At 44.3% G+C, this 16,320-nt stretch overlaps 1 protein-coding gene across 2 annotated transcripts; it reads right to left on the bottom strand.

Annotated features, from left to right (window-relative positions):
* Positions 1-810: 810 nt before the first annotated feature.
* LOC111153871 (matrix metallopeptidase 12) lies at positions 811-14,216 on the bottom strand. Of its 2 annotated transcripts, XM_022513147.1 has the most exons (11): positions 14,002-14,216; positions 13,749-13,817; positions 12,155-12,402; positions 11,433-11,581; positions 11,222-11,347; positions 8,997-9,158; positions 8,404-8,527; positions 3,934-4,067; positions 3,409-3,568; positions 2,613-2,716; positions 811-1,693 (listed from the first exon to the last, which is right to left on the bottom strand). In XM_022513147.1, the coding sequence occupies exons 1-11, from the start codon at positions 14,104-14,106 to the stop codon at positions 1,593-1,595; spliced, it is 1,482 nt and encodes a 493-aa protein (XP_022368855.1). In that variant the 5' UTR covers positions 14,107-14,216; the 3' UTR covers positions 811-1,592. The 2 variants fall into 2 exon arrangements, with proteins under 2 accessions (XP_022368855.1, XP_022368856.1); XM_022513148.1 differs by lacking the exon at positions 13,749-13,817 and having other exon boundaries at positions 14,002-14,128.
* Between the last annotated feature and the right edge of the window lie 2,104 nt (positions 14,217-16,320).

Here is a 16,320-nt window from a genome sequence, read left to right as displayed (position 1 = left end):
CAAAAACAATGAATACTGTTATGCTGAAAATAAATTTTTAAAAATGATTAAAAAAAAAAAAAAGAATGACACGACCCTATGCCTTGCAAAGACAATGCTGGGACTATTACATTGAAGAAGCAAGTACTTGAGGACAGAGCTAAGCTCCGAAGAGGGGAGAACTCCAACCCCATGCAGAATCTCTGATCTCCACATTTTCTGACCTCAGTTCATTCCATTAATTAAAAACGATTAATGCCAATCAGCAGTGTCTGCAAATAAACCAAAAATTCCAAGCATTCCACAAACCCACATCCTCTTAGTTGGAGCTCTCCCAGGTGTGTGTACGACGCAGAAAATAGGGAGTGTGGGTGTCAAGGCAGTGACAACGGGCAGAGGCAGTCCAAGCCACCCGCACGATGTGTCACTTCTTTCTCCGTCCACCTACGAGGCAGCTAACACTACTGCTTCTTCCTGAAGTTAAGGAAGCTGAGACAAGGTCTTGTCGAGGTCGTGCAGCGATTACACCGCGAGCCTGGCTGCCGTGGAAATTACACGAGAACAGAGAGCTCCCGCTCCATGTCTTCTGTCCGGGCTCGTCGTCGTGCGCCGGGGGTGCTCCTCGGGCTCGCGCGTGGTCTGGAGGACGCGTCCCTGACCCCAGACTAGGCGGCCTTCAGCGCGCTGTCAAGACAAACACCACTCGCCCCGTTTGCCTCATCCGCACGACGGTAGTGACGTGGAGACGTGCTTTACTCCGGAGCAGGTCCAGAACTATTTTCGAAATACACTTTGCTTTCCAAGAAAACATACTCAGAAGCCAAGTACTTTCTTTCAAAGTTTTTATTGGAGCAAAAGAAAAAAAATATACATATATACTTCATTTAAGATTTAGAAAAATCAACACTGATGACAAAATAAATAACATTATCACCATAATTATATAATCCACCTCTATGTTACTTACAGTAAATGTCATTTTCTGGTATATTCTGTTTCTACCCTGAGACGATTGAAATGATACACTTGCTGAAGTATTTAATGGCACAGAAACTAGTCATTGCTTAATGTGAGTTAAGGCAAAGAAATAATGATCATTTCTCAGTTCTCGGTTGTTCTAAGACCAAGATATTCTGTTGCCCCTCAATAAAGTGCCTGTTTCCAAGCTTAATAGCTGAATCAAGTAAAAGTTGACAATGAGGGTTTTCTTTTCTTTTGCTTTTTTTAAAAGATTATTTATTTATTTATTTGACAGACAGAGATCACAAGGAGGCAGAGAGGCAGGCAGAGAGAGAGAGGGGGAGTAAGCAGGCTCCCCGCCGAGCAGAGAGCCCGATGTGGGGCTCGATCCCAGGATCCTGGGATCATGACCTGAGCCGAAGGCAGAGGCTTAACCCACTGAACCACCCAAGCACCTCATAATGAGGGTTTTCAAAATAAAAAAATCTTACGTAGTTTGTATAGTCACTGTCTATATGATAGTTTCTCTATAGCCTATAGGCTTTACCTTAAGACATATGTCCCTGTGGTATTACACACACTGGCCACGTAGCAAGGATGCAATAAATACTTATTTGACTGAAGGGAACTGACCACCACCAACTACACCATTCCTAACAACCTGACTTGATATTTTCTTTCAGCACTTTGGTGACACGTTGGGATACGACATCATATTCAAATATGTTTGATCCTTGGAAGAAATAGTAGTGTCCTAAAAATGAAAACAAATCGAGTCGTTTAATTCTTCACTTGCATTTCTTTAAAGAAAAAGAAGAAAACACAGATCTGTGCTTTTATGGGTTATCTATAGAAGACCGAATTTTACAGAGCATCTATACTAGACATTTGAGAATGTAGATGCTGGGGGCCTGCGCGGGGGGGGGGGGGGCCTCCGGATATCTGGTTATTGGCCCTCATTTCACCACTAAATACCTTCATTAATGTCATTGAGACGATAGTTTCATCTTAAAACTGGCTCTGAAGATGTGATTTTGAAAAGCTGCACTCCAGGTGCAGAACTCACCTGGGAGGGAGGAAATTGGGCGCGGTGGGGCACAAAGGGGTCTTGATGGAGGAGTAAGAAAGACATGGTGGGGGGGTAATAAACCTAAATGCCTCGGCCCAGCTGACCGTTCACTTCGGCTGACTTTGCCTAAAGATATTCCCAGACACAGACACCAACAGACTCAAGTGTTTTGTATCCCACCCGCAGGCCTAGTCCACGAGGGCCCATGCAGGGTGGGAGGGGCTGCAAGGAAGGTCAAAGATGTGAGATGTAAAAAAGGACGGAGCCCGGCTTGCCTGAGCCCTGCCCCTCGCCCGCCTGCCTTCGCCACCCGCCCTGATGCTATCCGACGTTCCAGAAGCGCAGGCGCGCTCAGGGGCTGACAATCATACGCTCCCACCGCGAATCCACACCAGAAACCAAGGGTTTGTGCTGTGTCACTCAACGCAGCCCGCCTGCACTACACCAAGCAGGCTATGAATTTTCCCTCTGCAGCCCTACAGCGAACCGCAGGGTCCTGCTCTTTTCCTATTTGAATCCCTGTTCTCTGACCTTGAAGTCTTTATCATCATCCGTGTTTTAAGAAGGGATTTTCAGTATCTTCATGGCTTCCCGATCTACTTACTGTTGTAATAGTAGACGGCATCGATTGTGGGTCCAAGTCCTGGAAAGTAGTCGGTAATCCGTTTGGGATAACCAGGGTCCATGAGTCGCCTCCTCTCATTGAACCTGAGCGAGGAAATCATCAGTAAGGCCTCCATTTGAAAAACAGATCTCGTGGTGAAGAGCTCGGCATTTCCTGACATGAACCACAAAACCCACCCAGTCTCTCTTGAGAGGCTTCTCTTTGCACCGATAAGAAAACCAAGGACTGAATTAGCTCACTCACTGATTCCAAGCCCCTACAGGGCTCAGACCCTAAAGGTCCCGACTTCTGGTCAGGAACTTTCCCCAGTCCACACAACGCCTCTGCCAGGGCCTGGTCTGGCTTTAAGGAAGCCTGATGGTCCCATTCCCTGTAGGTGAGGACCTTGTGGGATTCACTGCCCCTCACAAGATGGTCTCCTCATTTGTCTCCTTGGGTCCAGTGGTTATAAAAAGGAATATAGAAAGCCACACCCCCTGAACGGACTGTGTGAACACTGGGTCTTGTCCATCTGTGCCCCTGCTCACCAGTGTGCTTCCCACTGTGACTCACGACGTGACATTTTATTGAAAGTGCCATCTCAAACCAGAATCCCAAAGTGCAGGGAACAGAACTAGGATGACAGTAGCTAGTCCGGATCTGCGTCCTCCTCATTCCCCTCCTAGGAAGGTCGAAGTTCCTTGGGAGTTTACACAGAAAGACTACCTACAGAACACCCCATTCCCTGCCAGTTTCAGGAATGTTAAGAGTCACATTACCAGTCATTCAAGCTCACCTCCAGTATTGGTTACCTACAAAGAAGTAGGTCTTATAAAGAAGTGGGTTAAAAACAGCTGCATCAATTTTTTTCACAAAGTCAGGAAAGCCCAAAGAATGTATGTTCCTGGGATAGCGCGGCTGTGCTCTCAAATTGCTAATTAACCAGTACTTATCATCTGTGAAGAGAAAGAGAAAAGATCCGCTAGATGCATACCGAAAGAGTAACAGAAACACTGACTCGGTACGGGCGACACCACTCTTCACCACAGTTCCGAAACGCGCTGCTCCTTGCTCTCCAACGTGCTTTGCCTCCTACGGTTCTATAGCTTTTCCACAAGGATTATGATCTTACATTTGACAAACTTCTCTTGAAATTTTTACACATTACTTAGGTATTTAAGCTCTTTTTAGCTCATAGTTCAGACTCACCATGAATTAAGTCTAGAGTGCTTTTTTCGATGTTTATAAAAATTAGTAGTATTTCCTTCATTTATTCTCTTCCTTGAAGTAGACTCAGTAGCAAATGAAACATTAGAGTTACCTTTAAAAAGAAAAACTTGATTTCTGGGTCCAACTTCATAAGCAGCTTGAATGCCAGATGGTAAGGTCGGCCACAGAGAAGAAATGAAACTAATGTTGCTCATTGGACTCTCAGGGTACCTCCACCAGAAGAATCTGATGAAAGACATTTAACACATGTTAAAAATCACGATAGACTCAAGAAGCATGAAATGGTCACAGGGAAGGACCTGTGAAATGACTTAATGGGTTTTTTTTCCCCAATATCCTCATGTTCTGTTCTGGGATGTCTTGATAGGAGCACCACAAGGAATGGATCTCAATTAATTCTTTTATAATAACAATAATGTTAACAGTGGTAACTGAACATAATTAAAAAAACACAAAAAATAATAACAATAATTTAATGGTCAAGTCACCTTATGAAAATCTCCTGATATTTGAAGTCAAGGAATATAGGTTTTAGTCCACACCCACAATTCCCTTACCAGTTTTGTAATCTAAAAGAACCTATTTATCCCAAATGTCTCAGTTTTTGAATCTCAAGAATGAAGAATAATGAGACCAGAGATCAATGACAAGAAGAAAACTGGAAAAAAACTCTGTAAATGTAGAGACTGAATAATGTGCTACTAAACAGCCAATGAAGAAATGAAGAAATCAAAAAAGAAATTAAAAAATACCTTGGGGCAAATGAAAATGAAAACACAACGTTCTGAAATCTTGGGGATGCAGCAAAAAGTTCTAAGAGGAAAGTTCATATTGATGCAGGCCTACCTCAAAAAAACAAGAGAATTTCAGATAAATAATCTTTATTTTAAAAAGATTTTATCTACCTATTTGACAGGGAGAGAGAGAGAGAGAGAGAGAGAGTGAGAGAGAGAGCTCAAGCAGGGGGAGAGGCAGAAGGAGAGGGAGAAGCAGGATCCCTGCTCGATCCCAGGACTCTAGGATCATGACCCTAGGATCTGACTGAGCCATGCAGGTGTCCCTAAAATAAATAATCTAACCCTACACCTGAGGGAACTAGAAAAAGAACAAACAAAGGCCAAAGTTGGTTATAAGAAGGAAATAACGTTTGGAGTGGAAATAAATGAAATAAAGACTAAAAACATTTTCAAGATCAATGAAACTAAGAGCTTATTCTTTCAAAAGATAAATAGAATTGGTAAGCCTTTTGCAGACTCATCAAGAAAAAAGAAAGAGGACTCGAATAAGTAAATTCAGCAATGGAAGAGCAGTTACAACGGATTCCACAGAAATCCATAAAAGACTACTATTAACAATTATATGTGAACAAACTGGGTAACCAAAAAGTGGATATAAATTCCCAGAAATATACAATTTTCCAAGACTGAATCAGAAAGAAATAGAAAATTTGAATAGACCCATTACTAAAATGAAATTGAATCAGTAATCGAAAACTACCAACAATAAAAAATTCAGAACCAAGCAGTTTCACAGGTGAATTCTACCAAATAATTAAAGAAGACTTAAAATACTCCAAATTATTCAAAAGAAGAAGAAGAAGAAAGATTGTTCCCAAACTCATTGTACAAGACCACCACTACCCTGACACCAAAGCCAGGCAATGATACTGCCAAAAAACCCCCACAAAGTTACAGGCCAACATCCCTGATGGACATGGATGCAAAAATATTCAGCAAAATATTAGCAAACCAAATTCAACAACACATCAAAAGGGTCATATACCACTACCAAGTGGGATTCATTCCAGGGATGCAAGGATGGTTCAATATTCACAAATCATTGCAATGTACCACGTTAACAAAATGGGGGATAAAAATCATGATCACTTTAATAGGTGCAGAAACAGAATTTGACAAAATTTAACAACCCTTCATGAAAAAACTCTCAACAAAATGACTACAGAGGGACCACACTTCAGCATAATAAAGGCCATATATGGCAGACCCACAGCTAAGCTCATACTCAATGGTGAACAGCGGGGTTTTTCCTTTTAGACCAAGAACAAGACAAGGAGTCCAGTCTTGCCCCTTTTAGGCAAGTGTAGCAGCAGAAGTGCTGGCCACAGAAACTCGGCGAGGTGTGCAAGCTGGAAAGGAAGCGCCGTTCTTTGCAGATGACGTGGTCCATCATCAGAAAACCCTCAAGACACCACCAAAAAAGTAGCAGAACTAATAAGTGAGCTAACTGAGTAAAGATGCAGGATATAAAATCAACACTCAAAATCTGTTGCATTTCTATATATTAATAACAAACTATCGGAAGAAATTAATGAAATAATCCCATTTATAACTGCATCAAAATGAATGAAATACCTAGGAAGGAATTTTACCACGGAGGTTAAAGATCTGGACTTTGAAAACTATAAGACACCGATGAAAGAAACTGAAAAGGACACAAACAAACGGACATACATACACCGTGCTCACGGACTGCGAGAAGCGATATTGTTAGAATGTCCGCACTATCCAAAGTGATTTACAGATCCAGTGCAACCCTATCCAATACCAACGGGATTTCTCACAGAACTAGAACAAAGGGTCCTAAAATCTGTACAGAACCACAAAAGATCCCAAACAGCCAAAGCAATCTTGAGAAAGAACAGAGCTGGAGGTAACGTGCTTCCAGATTTCAGGCTACACAACCCAGCTAAACTGATCAGAACACGACGGCATCAGCAGAACAACAGCCACACAGATCAACAGAACAGAGTAAGGAGCCCAGAAACAAACCCACACTTATATGGTCAATTAATTTATGACAGAGGAGCCGAGAACAGGGAAAAGACAGTCTCGCCAACAAATGGTGCTGGGAACACTGGACAGCCACATGCAGGGGAATGAAACTGGACCAGCTCCTCACACCACACAAAGAAACAGACTCCAGATGGATGGAAGATTTAAATGCAGAAACTGCAAACCTTCACACTTCTAGAAGAAAACAGAGGCCATGAGCTCTTTGACATTGGCTTTAGAAATTTCTTTTTTCTTCTTTTTCTTTCTTTCTTTTTTTTTTTTTGGATCCATCCTCTCAGCAAGGACAACAAAAGCAAAAATAAGTGGGACTACATCAAACTAAAAAGCTTTTGGACTTTTGTACAGCAAAGGAAACCATCAACACTTTGAGAAGGTAAACAACCTAATAGGACAGGGTATTTGCAAGGGACATACCCAAAATATATAAGGAACTCAACTCAATGTTTTTTTTTTTTAATTAAGCAATCCGATTTTAAAAAACCGGCAAACTGCATGGATATCCTTCCAGAGAAGACGTGCAGACAGCCGACGGGTACCTGCAAAGATGCTCAAAACCACAGTGAGATGTCACCTGACACCTGTCAGAGTTCTCGGATCAGACAGGAAAGAGTGAGCGCCAGCGCGGATGAGGAGAGAAGGGAACCCTGTGCCCTCGGCGGGAATGCAAACTGGCGCGGCCACTGTGGAAAACAGTCTGGAGGTTCCTCAAAAAATTAACTATAGAAACACCATACGATCCAACAATTCCTCTTCCAGGAACTTATCCAGAGCAAACAAACCCTAATTAGGAAAGACAGAGGCAGCCCCACGCTCACAGCAACGGCCAAGATACGGAAGCGACATAAATTTCATCGGCGGATGATGGCTGAGGAAGATGCCACACGCGGAGGAGTGTCAGCCGTAAAAAAGAATGAAATCCTGCCGTGGCTGGACCTAGAGCACATGCTAAATGAAATACGTCGGACAGAGAAACATCACACGATTTCACTTAAATGTGGAATCTAAACAAAACAAAACACATGAACAAACAAAACAGAAACAGACTCACAGAGAACAAAACAATGGTTGCCCGTGGGGAGGGGATTAGGAGGGGCAAACCTCAGTCCTATAGTAAGACACAGGCATGAAATGTACAGCTCAGGGAACACAGTCAGTGATGCTGTAACAACTCCACATGGGGAGGAGGAAACCAGACCACTTTGTAACACGTACATGGTCACCCAACTACTGTGTTGCGCACCTGACACAAACACAACAGAGTGCGCCAATTATTCCTCAGTCTAAGAAATGGAGACTATTGTCCCACTGACCAAATTCTAATGTTCTCCACACCCCACCCCTCCAATACCTGCTGCAATCTGTGCTCTAATTATCCTGGAATTCCCTTCTCCATAATCAAGAGTCAGGACTTTTAAATTGGTGCTGTCCCGATTTTAGTCCCAGACGTAACCATTTTGACTGTGATTCAAGTGGTCTGGCTTCACGTCCTACCTTGTCTTTCCTCACCCCAGATTCCTTCCGCAAATCCATTTTTTACCCATCAGTCTTCTCGTTAAACACAAGTATGATCACACCACTCTCTCCCTTCAAAGCCATGAGGCTGTCTACTTCCTACAGAACCGAGTCCACGTCCCTCCTCAACTGTCCTCTACTTCCTTCTCCATCATTTTGCGCCATTCTCTGACAGAACGTTCTAACAATCCAAGGACAGAGCCTTTAATGTTGGTCAGATATGAAGATGTTTTTACCTGTCTTTAAAGAAAAAGATTTTATTTCCCATTGTAGTGACAGCATCAAAACTCAAGCTGGGGTTGCAGGTGGGTGTTTGTCTACCGTCAGGATCTGATGAGGGTTGGCGCCTTTCTGGATGTCCTGAAAATACATTTCAAGGAGCATTAGGGGAAAAAAATCTGCATTTTAGCTACTAAGAGGAAGAGCTATTCTTCCTAAAACATTAATTTCCTGGATGAAAAAATGCACAAAAGTCCATATATGCGTCCTCCGACATTCACAGGAAGCAGACGATAAGGATCTTTCCGCCTTGGTTTTCCTGTTCCAGGCCGATCGTTTGTCTGCGTGCCTTCTCCAAAGATGACACTGTGGTGGATGGAAAGATCTAACCTGAGGCCCGAGACTCAGATTCTGTTCCTGCCATGGGCATGAGCACAGGAAGTCTCCTGTGCTTTTCCACAAAACTCAGGGAACGCGTGGGCTACCTCCCTCACAGGGTTTTCAAGCGCTTCAGACAGAAGACAGAGGTGAACCTTTTATGCAAATGCAGATACTATGACATTATTCACAGTGTCTTTGTAAGGCAAAATGGTAAAGAAAGTCAACTCACCATAGAGAGACTGAATACCACGTATGTCGTCAGCAGCGAGGCGAAAGGTGTTGGGGTCAACGTAACTGTAAGTCGGGAACATGATGGCATTTCGATCATTGGAATGGCTAAGACCCAAGGAATGGCCAAGCTCATGAACAGCAACGAGGAACAAGTTTGTGCCTGAGAGGAAACCAACCAGAAGGGGGAAGAGCCGCGAAATATGTCTGCGTTCGAGGACAATGGCACACTTGCACTCCGGCATGAGGAGAAGGGACACATTTGGGAAGACGTGACCTCTCTTCTTTCCCTCTGACCCAAGGCATTTCAATGCTGTCGCAGCTGACAGTGTAGGCCAGATCATCCTTGTGCTTATGGCTGTCCTGTGTGTCACAGGTGTTTAGAAACTCTGGGCTCAACACGTAAATTCAAGTAAATCCCTTCCAGTTTGGACAACCCAAAATGTCTCCACATGTGTCAAATGTCCCAACCTATTACAATTTGACCTAAACCTGGATTTCTCCTATTTTCAATCCCACAAGGCTTTGCACAAAAGACAACCATAGGCCCTTATCTCAGATCATGGGTTTCTGCATGTGCTCTGTTTCCTACTAGATTGTGTGCTCTTCTGGGTTGGGACTGTTCTCTTTGTCTCTGTATCCACACAGCTCCTCAATCACCCAATGCCATGACAGAAGCAGCAATCACTGAGGGAACTGTTCATTTAATTACTGGGTCAAAAGTAGGCTGAGAGTGAGCACTCGAAGTTATAATTTTCATAAATAATTTAGCTTTTTGAAAGGACAAAATTGTGCCAAATAAAAACAAAGCAACATGGACAGGTGGGAAGTACACCCTGGGTCAAAATAAGTGAACCAGGAAATGTGTGCTCTGCCCCAGCTTTTCCACGAGCTGGCTGCTAACCATCTCCTGCTCTGAACTTCCCCTTTCTGTAAAGATCTGTACTATGTTATTTTTCCTAAAATCCTTTAGAATTCTAAAACATTTCATGAGGTTAACCAACCCAAGTCCAACGCATCAGATGAAAAGATTATACACCCAAAGTAACCTTGGATGAAATGTAAGCAAATTTAACCTGATCAATGAGGCTCTGAAGCTCAACAAGGACGTAATTCTGCATCAGTTGTCTTTTGACAATATAAAACTCCTCTTCTCAATCAAGAATTTGATAAAGCTTGGGTCATGGGTCATACTAAAACAAGGAACCTTTCTGGTCTATGGAAACAGCCCCGTCTGGGGCCCTTTCAGCCAGAGAAAGGGGGTCTCCACAGAGCCCATTCTTGAAGACTTTCTCGCCATTTACTTTCCATAGTAAATGGAAAGTAATATAATCATATTATATGATATGATATATAATAGAAACAAGTTCAAAGAGATAAACACATAAAGGTGTTTCCAGGGCCTTCCAGCAATCAGTGCTGCTAACAGTCTCTGACTCACCGTCATATAATCTAGAATCAGTCAGTCATATAATCGAGAATTTCCCCTAGAAACATTAGGAAGGTTTGTGATGGGAGGGAGAGAATTTTCCAGTGGGAGGTGATTCCTCCAAACAGGGGAGGCTGGTTACCCGCTCCCCCAAATGTCGGAGAGGGCTGGTTAATTACAGCGTCCTCTGTAAATACACACAAGGCACCATTGAACGATTGCTGGTGGTTCTGTAATTCCAATCCCGGAACCTCAAAGACCAGGTGACCATACAACTTGGTGTTTTGATACAGGGATTTCTAAATTTTCTACAATGTAACTCTATCTTTCTGTGTCACTATAAATCAAAGAAATGGTCGGCATATAACGGACCACGCAGATGGCCGCCTACCCTTGGAGGTCTGCTACACCCAGAAGCTGCATCTGTGTTGGCTCAAGTTGATGGACTGCCCCACCAAAAACGGACCGCCTCAATCAGTTTTTACCTTTCTAAACTGTGGCTTTTAAGGTTCCTGAGTTCACACAAATGAACTAGCTATGCCTCAGATTCTTAAAACTGATTTTTAAGATAATCTAGTCCAATATCCTCAATTTATAGAGGATGAAATTGAGACAAAGTGTTACATTTTACTTGGTGACACAATTATAATCAGAATGAGTTTTTCTACCCTATAATCATTTCTCAGAATGAAGCCTTTCAAAATTGGGAGATAATTTAGAATTTGTAAAGGGTTTGTCATGTGTGGTTTTGCTTTTTTCTGTTTTCTGTTTTGTTTTGTTTTGCGTTTTTTGCTTACCTTTGTAGCTTTTAGTCCAGATTTCAGCCTCATCAAAATGTGCGTCTCCCCCAATTCCCAGTCCAGGTCCGAAAGCATGGGCTATGACCCCACCTCTGCCATCAAAAGGGCTGTAGTCTCCATGAGCTTTTGGAAAGAAAGAAAATTAGTCCTTCTTTACAGGTTCTAGGTCATGCCAACGACACAGATGAAGTAAGTCCACATTCTTTACCTCCAGATGCAAAAAGTATCATAATGTCTGCCTCTCCTGAATTAATCTTTCTGAATTTCAGGGGGGTCACATCACTCCACACTTGAAAAGCCTTCTGGATGGCAAAGTCGACATCTGCAGGCCGCATGTCAGGAGTGTAATTATTGATTCTTTACCAGCAAAACAAAGAGAGAGAGAGAGAAACCATGTGCTAATTCTGTCTCATTGTGACACTTCGTTTTTGCCTGCACGGGCAGAGAAAGAATAGTTTCGCAAATCGATAGTCCAGGTGACAAAACGTGCATCATTAGCTACAGAAACGTGTATCCCTGGACAGCTTCTTCCTTAACCAGAATCTAACTGGATTTCTTCTCATTCGTGATTGATGGGTTTTCTTTGTGGAGGACTGATGTTCACGGAAGCGTATGCCTTTTACCCTCACTCCCCGGCCTCTTCATTTCTCTGTCTTTCCTGTCCTATAAAATGTTCTCTTGTCTCTTGTTTATTATAGATCTAGCTTCATTCTCCTTTTATTTGCAACCTTTCTACTGTGCTCTGGACTGACAAACAACTCCTCCTTGAGTGCACAATTCCCCCCTTCCAGAAAGAATGAATTTTCATGCAGGGACAGCGCTGACAACAGGAGGCTTCTTATCTACCTCCAGACTTAGGGCTTTATTGAAACGGTTCAGGTTTCTGGAGGTGGGACCTAAGGGAAGGCAGAAAAGCACACAGCTACCTACCTGTAGGTAATTAAATGTTTCCTCCACACTGGTCTCCCCGGCATTGTCCTGAAATGATGGACGTCGGGCACCCCACATCGGGGCGTGTGCATCATGTCTAGGGTAGATGGGTCCAGTTTCCCGGTCACTTTCAGTCCCAAGAACTGTTGCATTTCCTGAATTTTATCCTCCATGAAGTCCCTGCTGACTTTCATTTTTGTCGTTGGAAGTCTGTCCATCACCAGACCATAAAAGTTTTCCAGGTACCACTGGAAAAAATACATTGAGTTGGACATTGTCACTTGTGCAGGGGCTTCTGATGGAGCTCAGCATGGCTGACACAGCTGCACTTTGGTGCTTCTGAAACAGGCTCTAGACAATTCATCATCATGAGAAAACATCCTAGTTCTCGGTGCTGTCACTGTGAGTCAGAGACTGTTAGCAGCACTGACTGCTGGAAGGCCCTGGAAACACCTTTATGTGTCTATCTCTTTGAACTTGTTTCTATTCTTTAAAATCTGTTCCAGCATCTGGCCCATCATAGCATCAGGTAAGCAGCAAAACCTTTACTGTCAGGATGCACAAACTATTGATTTAAGTTGGGATGAAATTTTCCTGCTTAAAAATCCAAAGCTCGGGGCACCTGGGTGGCTCAGTGGGTTAAAGCCTCTGCCTTCGGCTCAGGTCATGATCTCAAGGTCCTGGGATTGAGCCCTCCATCGGGCTCTCTGCTCAGCAAGGAGCCTGCTTCCCCCTCTCTCTCTCTGCGTGTCTCTCTGCCTACTTGTGATCTCTGTCTGTCAAATAAATAAATAAAATCTTAAAAAAAAATCCAAAGCTGAACACAATGGGCAACTATGGCAAATGCAAAGTTAAAAGAATCTTAGAGAACAGGGAGATCATCCGGACTCATGTAATTAGGAAAATGAAACAAATGGAAAAAAAACCCTATTTTTAAAACAGGCTCATGAAGAAATATCTGGGATGCCAGAAAGTAAAAAGTATTCTTGAATCATTGTGGCAGGCTGCAGTGGTTACATAATCAAGCCATTGCTCAAATCTCAGATCATTAAATGGCATTAACTGATTATTATAAAATACTGAGCAGAGGTTGAACTCTAATTTAACTCTCCTTGGCCAAACCTATTTAGTAAAAGCTTTTTAGTAAAAGGAACAAATTCATCCACCAATTTTATAACACTGTTTACAATACTTTTCCTACGTTAATCTTTGCCAAAGAAAAATACAGTGTTGAAGCCTCCTAAGCCGGTTTTCAACTAGTACTTTTCAAGATAGAACTGGTTAAATGCCACAATTTAAAAAAAAATTTAATTAATTTATTTGATAGAGAAATAGCATGTGTGTGTGTGTGTGTGTGTGTGTGTGTGTGGAGAAAGAGAGAGAGAGAGAGAGTGAGAGCAAAAGTGGAGGGAGAGGGAGAAGCAGGCGCCCCAAGCAGGAAGCCCAAGCCCAACTCGGGACTTGACCCCAGGACCCTGAGATCATGACCTGAGCCGAAGGCAGACGCTTCACCAACTGAACTACCCAGGTGCCCTCAGTGCAACAAGTTTAGAGACAAACCAGGCTGGATCACCACTTGAGCGTCAGTACTTACCTGAGCATATGTCACGTTATTTTCAGAGCTGGAAGCGTTAGCCGGTGGAGCCGTTCCGGAAGCGGAGACCTAGGAGACAGGGTCAATGGGAGAGTTTCAGACCACTCCTCTCCTCCTTTCCTCGTTGGCAGAGAAAACTACAGTGCTAAAAGCAAGTCGTCTCCTAAACTAGTTTTCAAGTAGTACTTTTCAAGACAAAACAAGTTCATGCAATACATTTTGAAGACAAAAATCAGGCTGGGTCAATACTTACTTGAGCCAACAGCCCACCGTCTTCTTTAGAGCCTGCAGACTTGGTCAGAGGAACCGTCCCCGAAGCAGTGACCAGCACGGTCAACACCAACAGAAGAAACTTCATTCTAAGCTTGTGAATGGCTCAACCCAGCTTACCCGGTTCCTTCTCAGCACAAAGTTCCCCAAATGCCCCGACTTATATAGCCCTTAGGCCATGTTCTGTGAATATGAAATCCTTCGAGTGACTCACGGTTGATATCATCCCTTGACTTACCTCAAAAACCCGGAAACACAAGCACAGATCCTTTTCTGAAAGGACCAACAATGGGTCACTTAGCACCGAACTCAAAACTCGGACAACTCAGATATATTCCCCCACAAATAAGCCTGCCAAACAGTGTCTTAGGAGCAATGCCGCACACCTGAGAAGTTACAATAACTTACAGACGTAGGTTTAGAAAGTTCAGCATCTGAATTTTTACCGTAATAATTTTCTTATACTTTCTATAGGTGAAAGAGGCTTTCAAAGGAACAAAAGGTAAAAAGTCAGATGAATAAAACCCTTTTGCTGGAATAGAAGAATCCTCTCCAAGCTGAATCTAGCTCCTTCTCGGCCTGGCTTCCTCTGGCCTTGGCCTGGTCGCTCGGTTCACTCAGGATCTGCCCGTCAGTCGGTAGAGAAGCCTCGGAGACCGCAACAGCGGAGAATCCAGACAGAAACTGTGCAGGCAGACGTGGGAGCCGTGGGGCTGCCTCCCTGTTCCGTGCGGATGGCCTGGAGGCGGAGGAGCCCCGGAGTGGTGGGTTACAATTCCGTCACAGCTGTGACCCCCTCCCTGGCCCAGGAACCGCGGGCTGCTCCCCGCCTTTCCCCGAGGCAGGTGCTCCAGGCAAACCAGGGGCACTGGCTGCAGCATGGTGGCTGACTTCCCACCTGCAGCTCAGCCCTTGTCAGGCTCTGCGATTTGACCCCTAGACCTCCAGATATCTCATTAGAAAATGAGAGTAATGACCTTTGCCTCCTTAAGCTTTTGTGACGATGAGAAGAGAGGGCGGGCGTGTTATGAACGCGAGCGTGTTCTGCACATGCTCGTGGGTATTCACTTCCTTCTTCTGGGCCTGGAAGGAGACCGAGGCTGTGTGATCTGGGAGGCGATGATCACATACAGGTGGTGTTAAGGTAATTCTGTCAGACACCCATCTTGACTCAAGAACCATGAGAGGAGCGTGGTGGTTTGGCTAGAAAGCTGGAGAAGACGGGATTGATCAGAAAGTCAGGGAGGGGCTGGTCCTCCGCCAGCAGGAACGATGCTCCGTGAGGGTGGGCTCCATCCGCCTTGTCCACCACCCTATTTCTGAGCCAAAAACTGCCGTGACGTTGGTAGGCGCTCGAGAAATACGCACGGATGATGTCTGCTGGAGAAGAGGGCCTAGCGCTGGTCAGTAGCGAGCTTTCTTGCCACACAGAAGACGTGCTCCTAAACCACACCGAAGCAGCGGAGAACCGGTCTTACTCCCGGCAGGAACCGCTCTGGTTCAGGGAAGACTTTCAGGAAGTCTAGAAAGTGACGGATGTCAGACACAAGGCAAAAGCTGCCCAAGATACAAAGGAAGGAGGAAAACGTCCTCCCTGGAAGGTGTCTAAAAAAACCAGAAGCAAAACTATACCTCAGTTTTAATGGCCACCGGTCTTGGCTTACCAAATACCCCCTCGTGGGCTGAATATGAAGGAGAAGGACCACTCGGGCAGCCAGAGAGCACCGCATCGTAAGGGCTACAAGCTTAGGTTCTGCGGGTCAAGTCCACCAGCCTGAGAATCTGAGCTCGTTTTGCCATCTTTCACAATCATTAATCTCCTAAACCTTAATCTCTCCGTTTGTGAAACTGAATAAAAACTGCAGCTACCTCCGGAGTTGCTACGAGGATTATGTTGAATTATAGGGAACAACACTTAGCCGCGCGCCTGACGCACCTCACGGTTCTGCGACCTGCTAGCCTCCTTCCACCACTGCGCTCATAGGTAAGATGCTTAGAAGAGGCTGGTAATGGAGATGAGAAGGACGGTCTCCTGCGTGCCCAGACCTCTCTCCTGTGTACGAAGGAGCTACACGGTTATGACTGGCTTCTGGGGGACATACTGACAGAAATTAGAGTCAAGGGGTCCCTGGTGAGCTCCCTGTGAAGAAGGGCGTTTCTACGAAAGCACAGAAAATGGCCAAGGCCAGAGACCCTCATGACGGGGACCACTTGCCGATAAGACCTTCCTTAGTAAAAAGCAGATTCCATAGCACAAGCCTTCTCTGTTGTGTTGTTTCCTTCCTGGGCCGGACACCAGGAC

Source organism: Enhydra lutris, unplaced genomic scaffold (genome assembly GCF_002288905.1).
Source record: "Enhydra lutris kenyoni isolate GAN:26980312 unplaced genomic scaffold, ASM228890v2 scaffoldscaffold34, whole genome shotgun sequence".
In the NCBI taxonomy this organism is placed as follows: Eukaryota; Metazoa; Chordata; class Mammalia; order Carnivora; family Mustelidae; genus Enhydra; species Enhydra lutris.
This window is presented reverse-complemented; position numbering and strand designations above follow the sequence as displayed.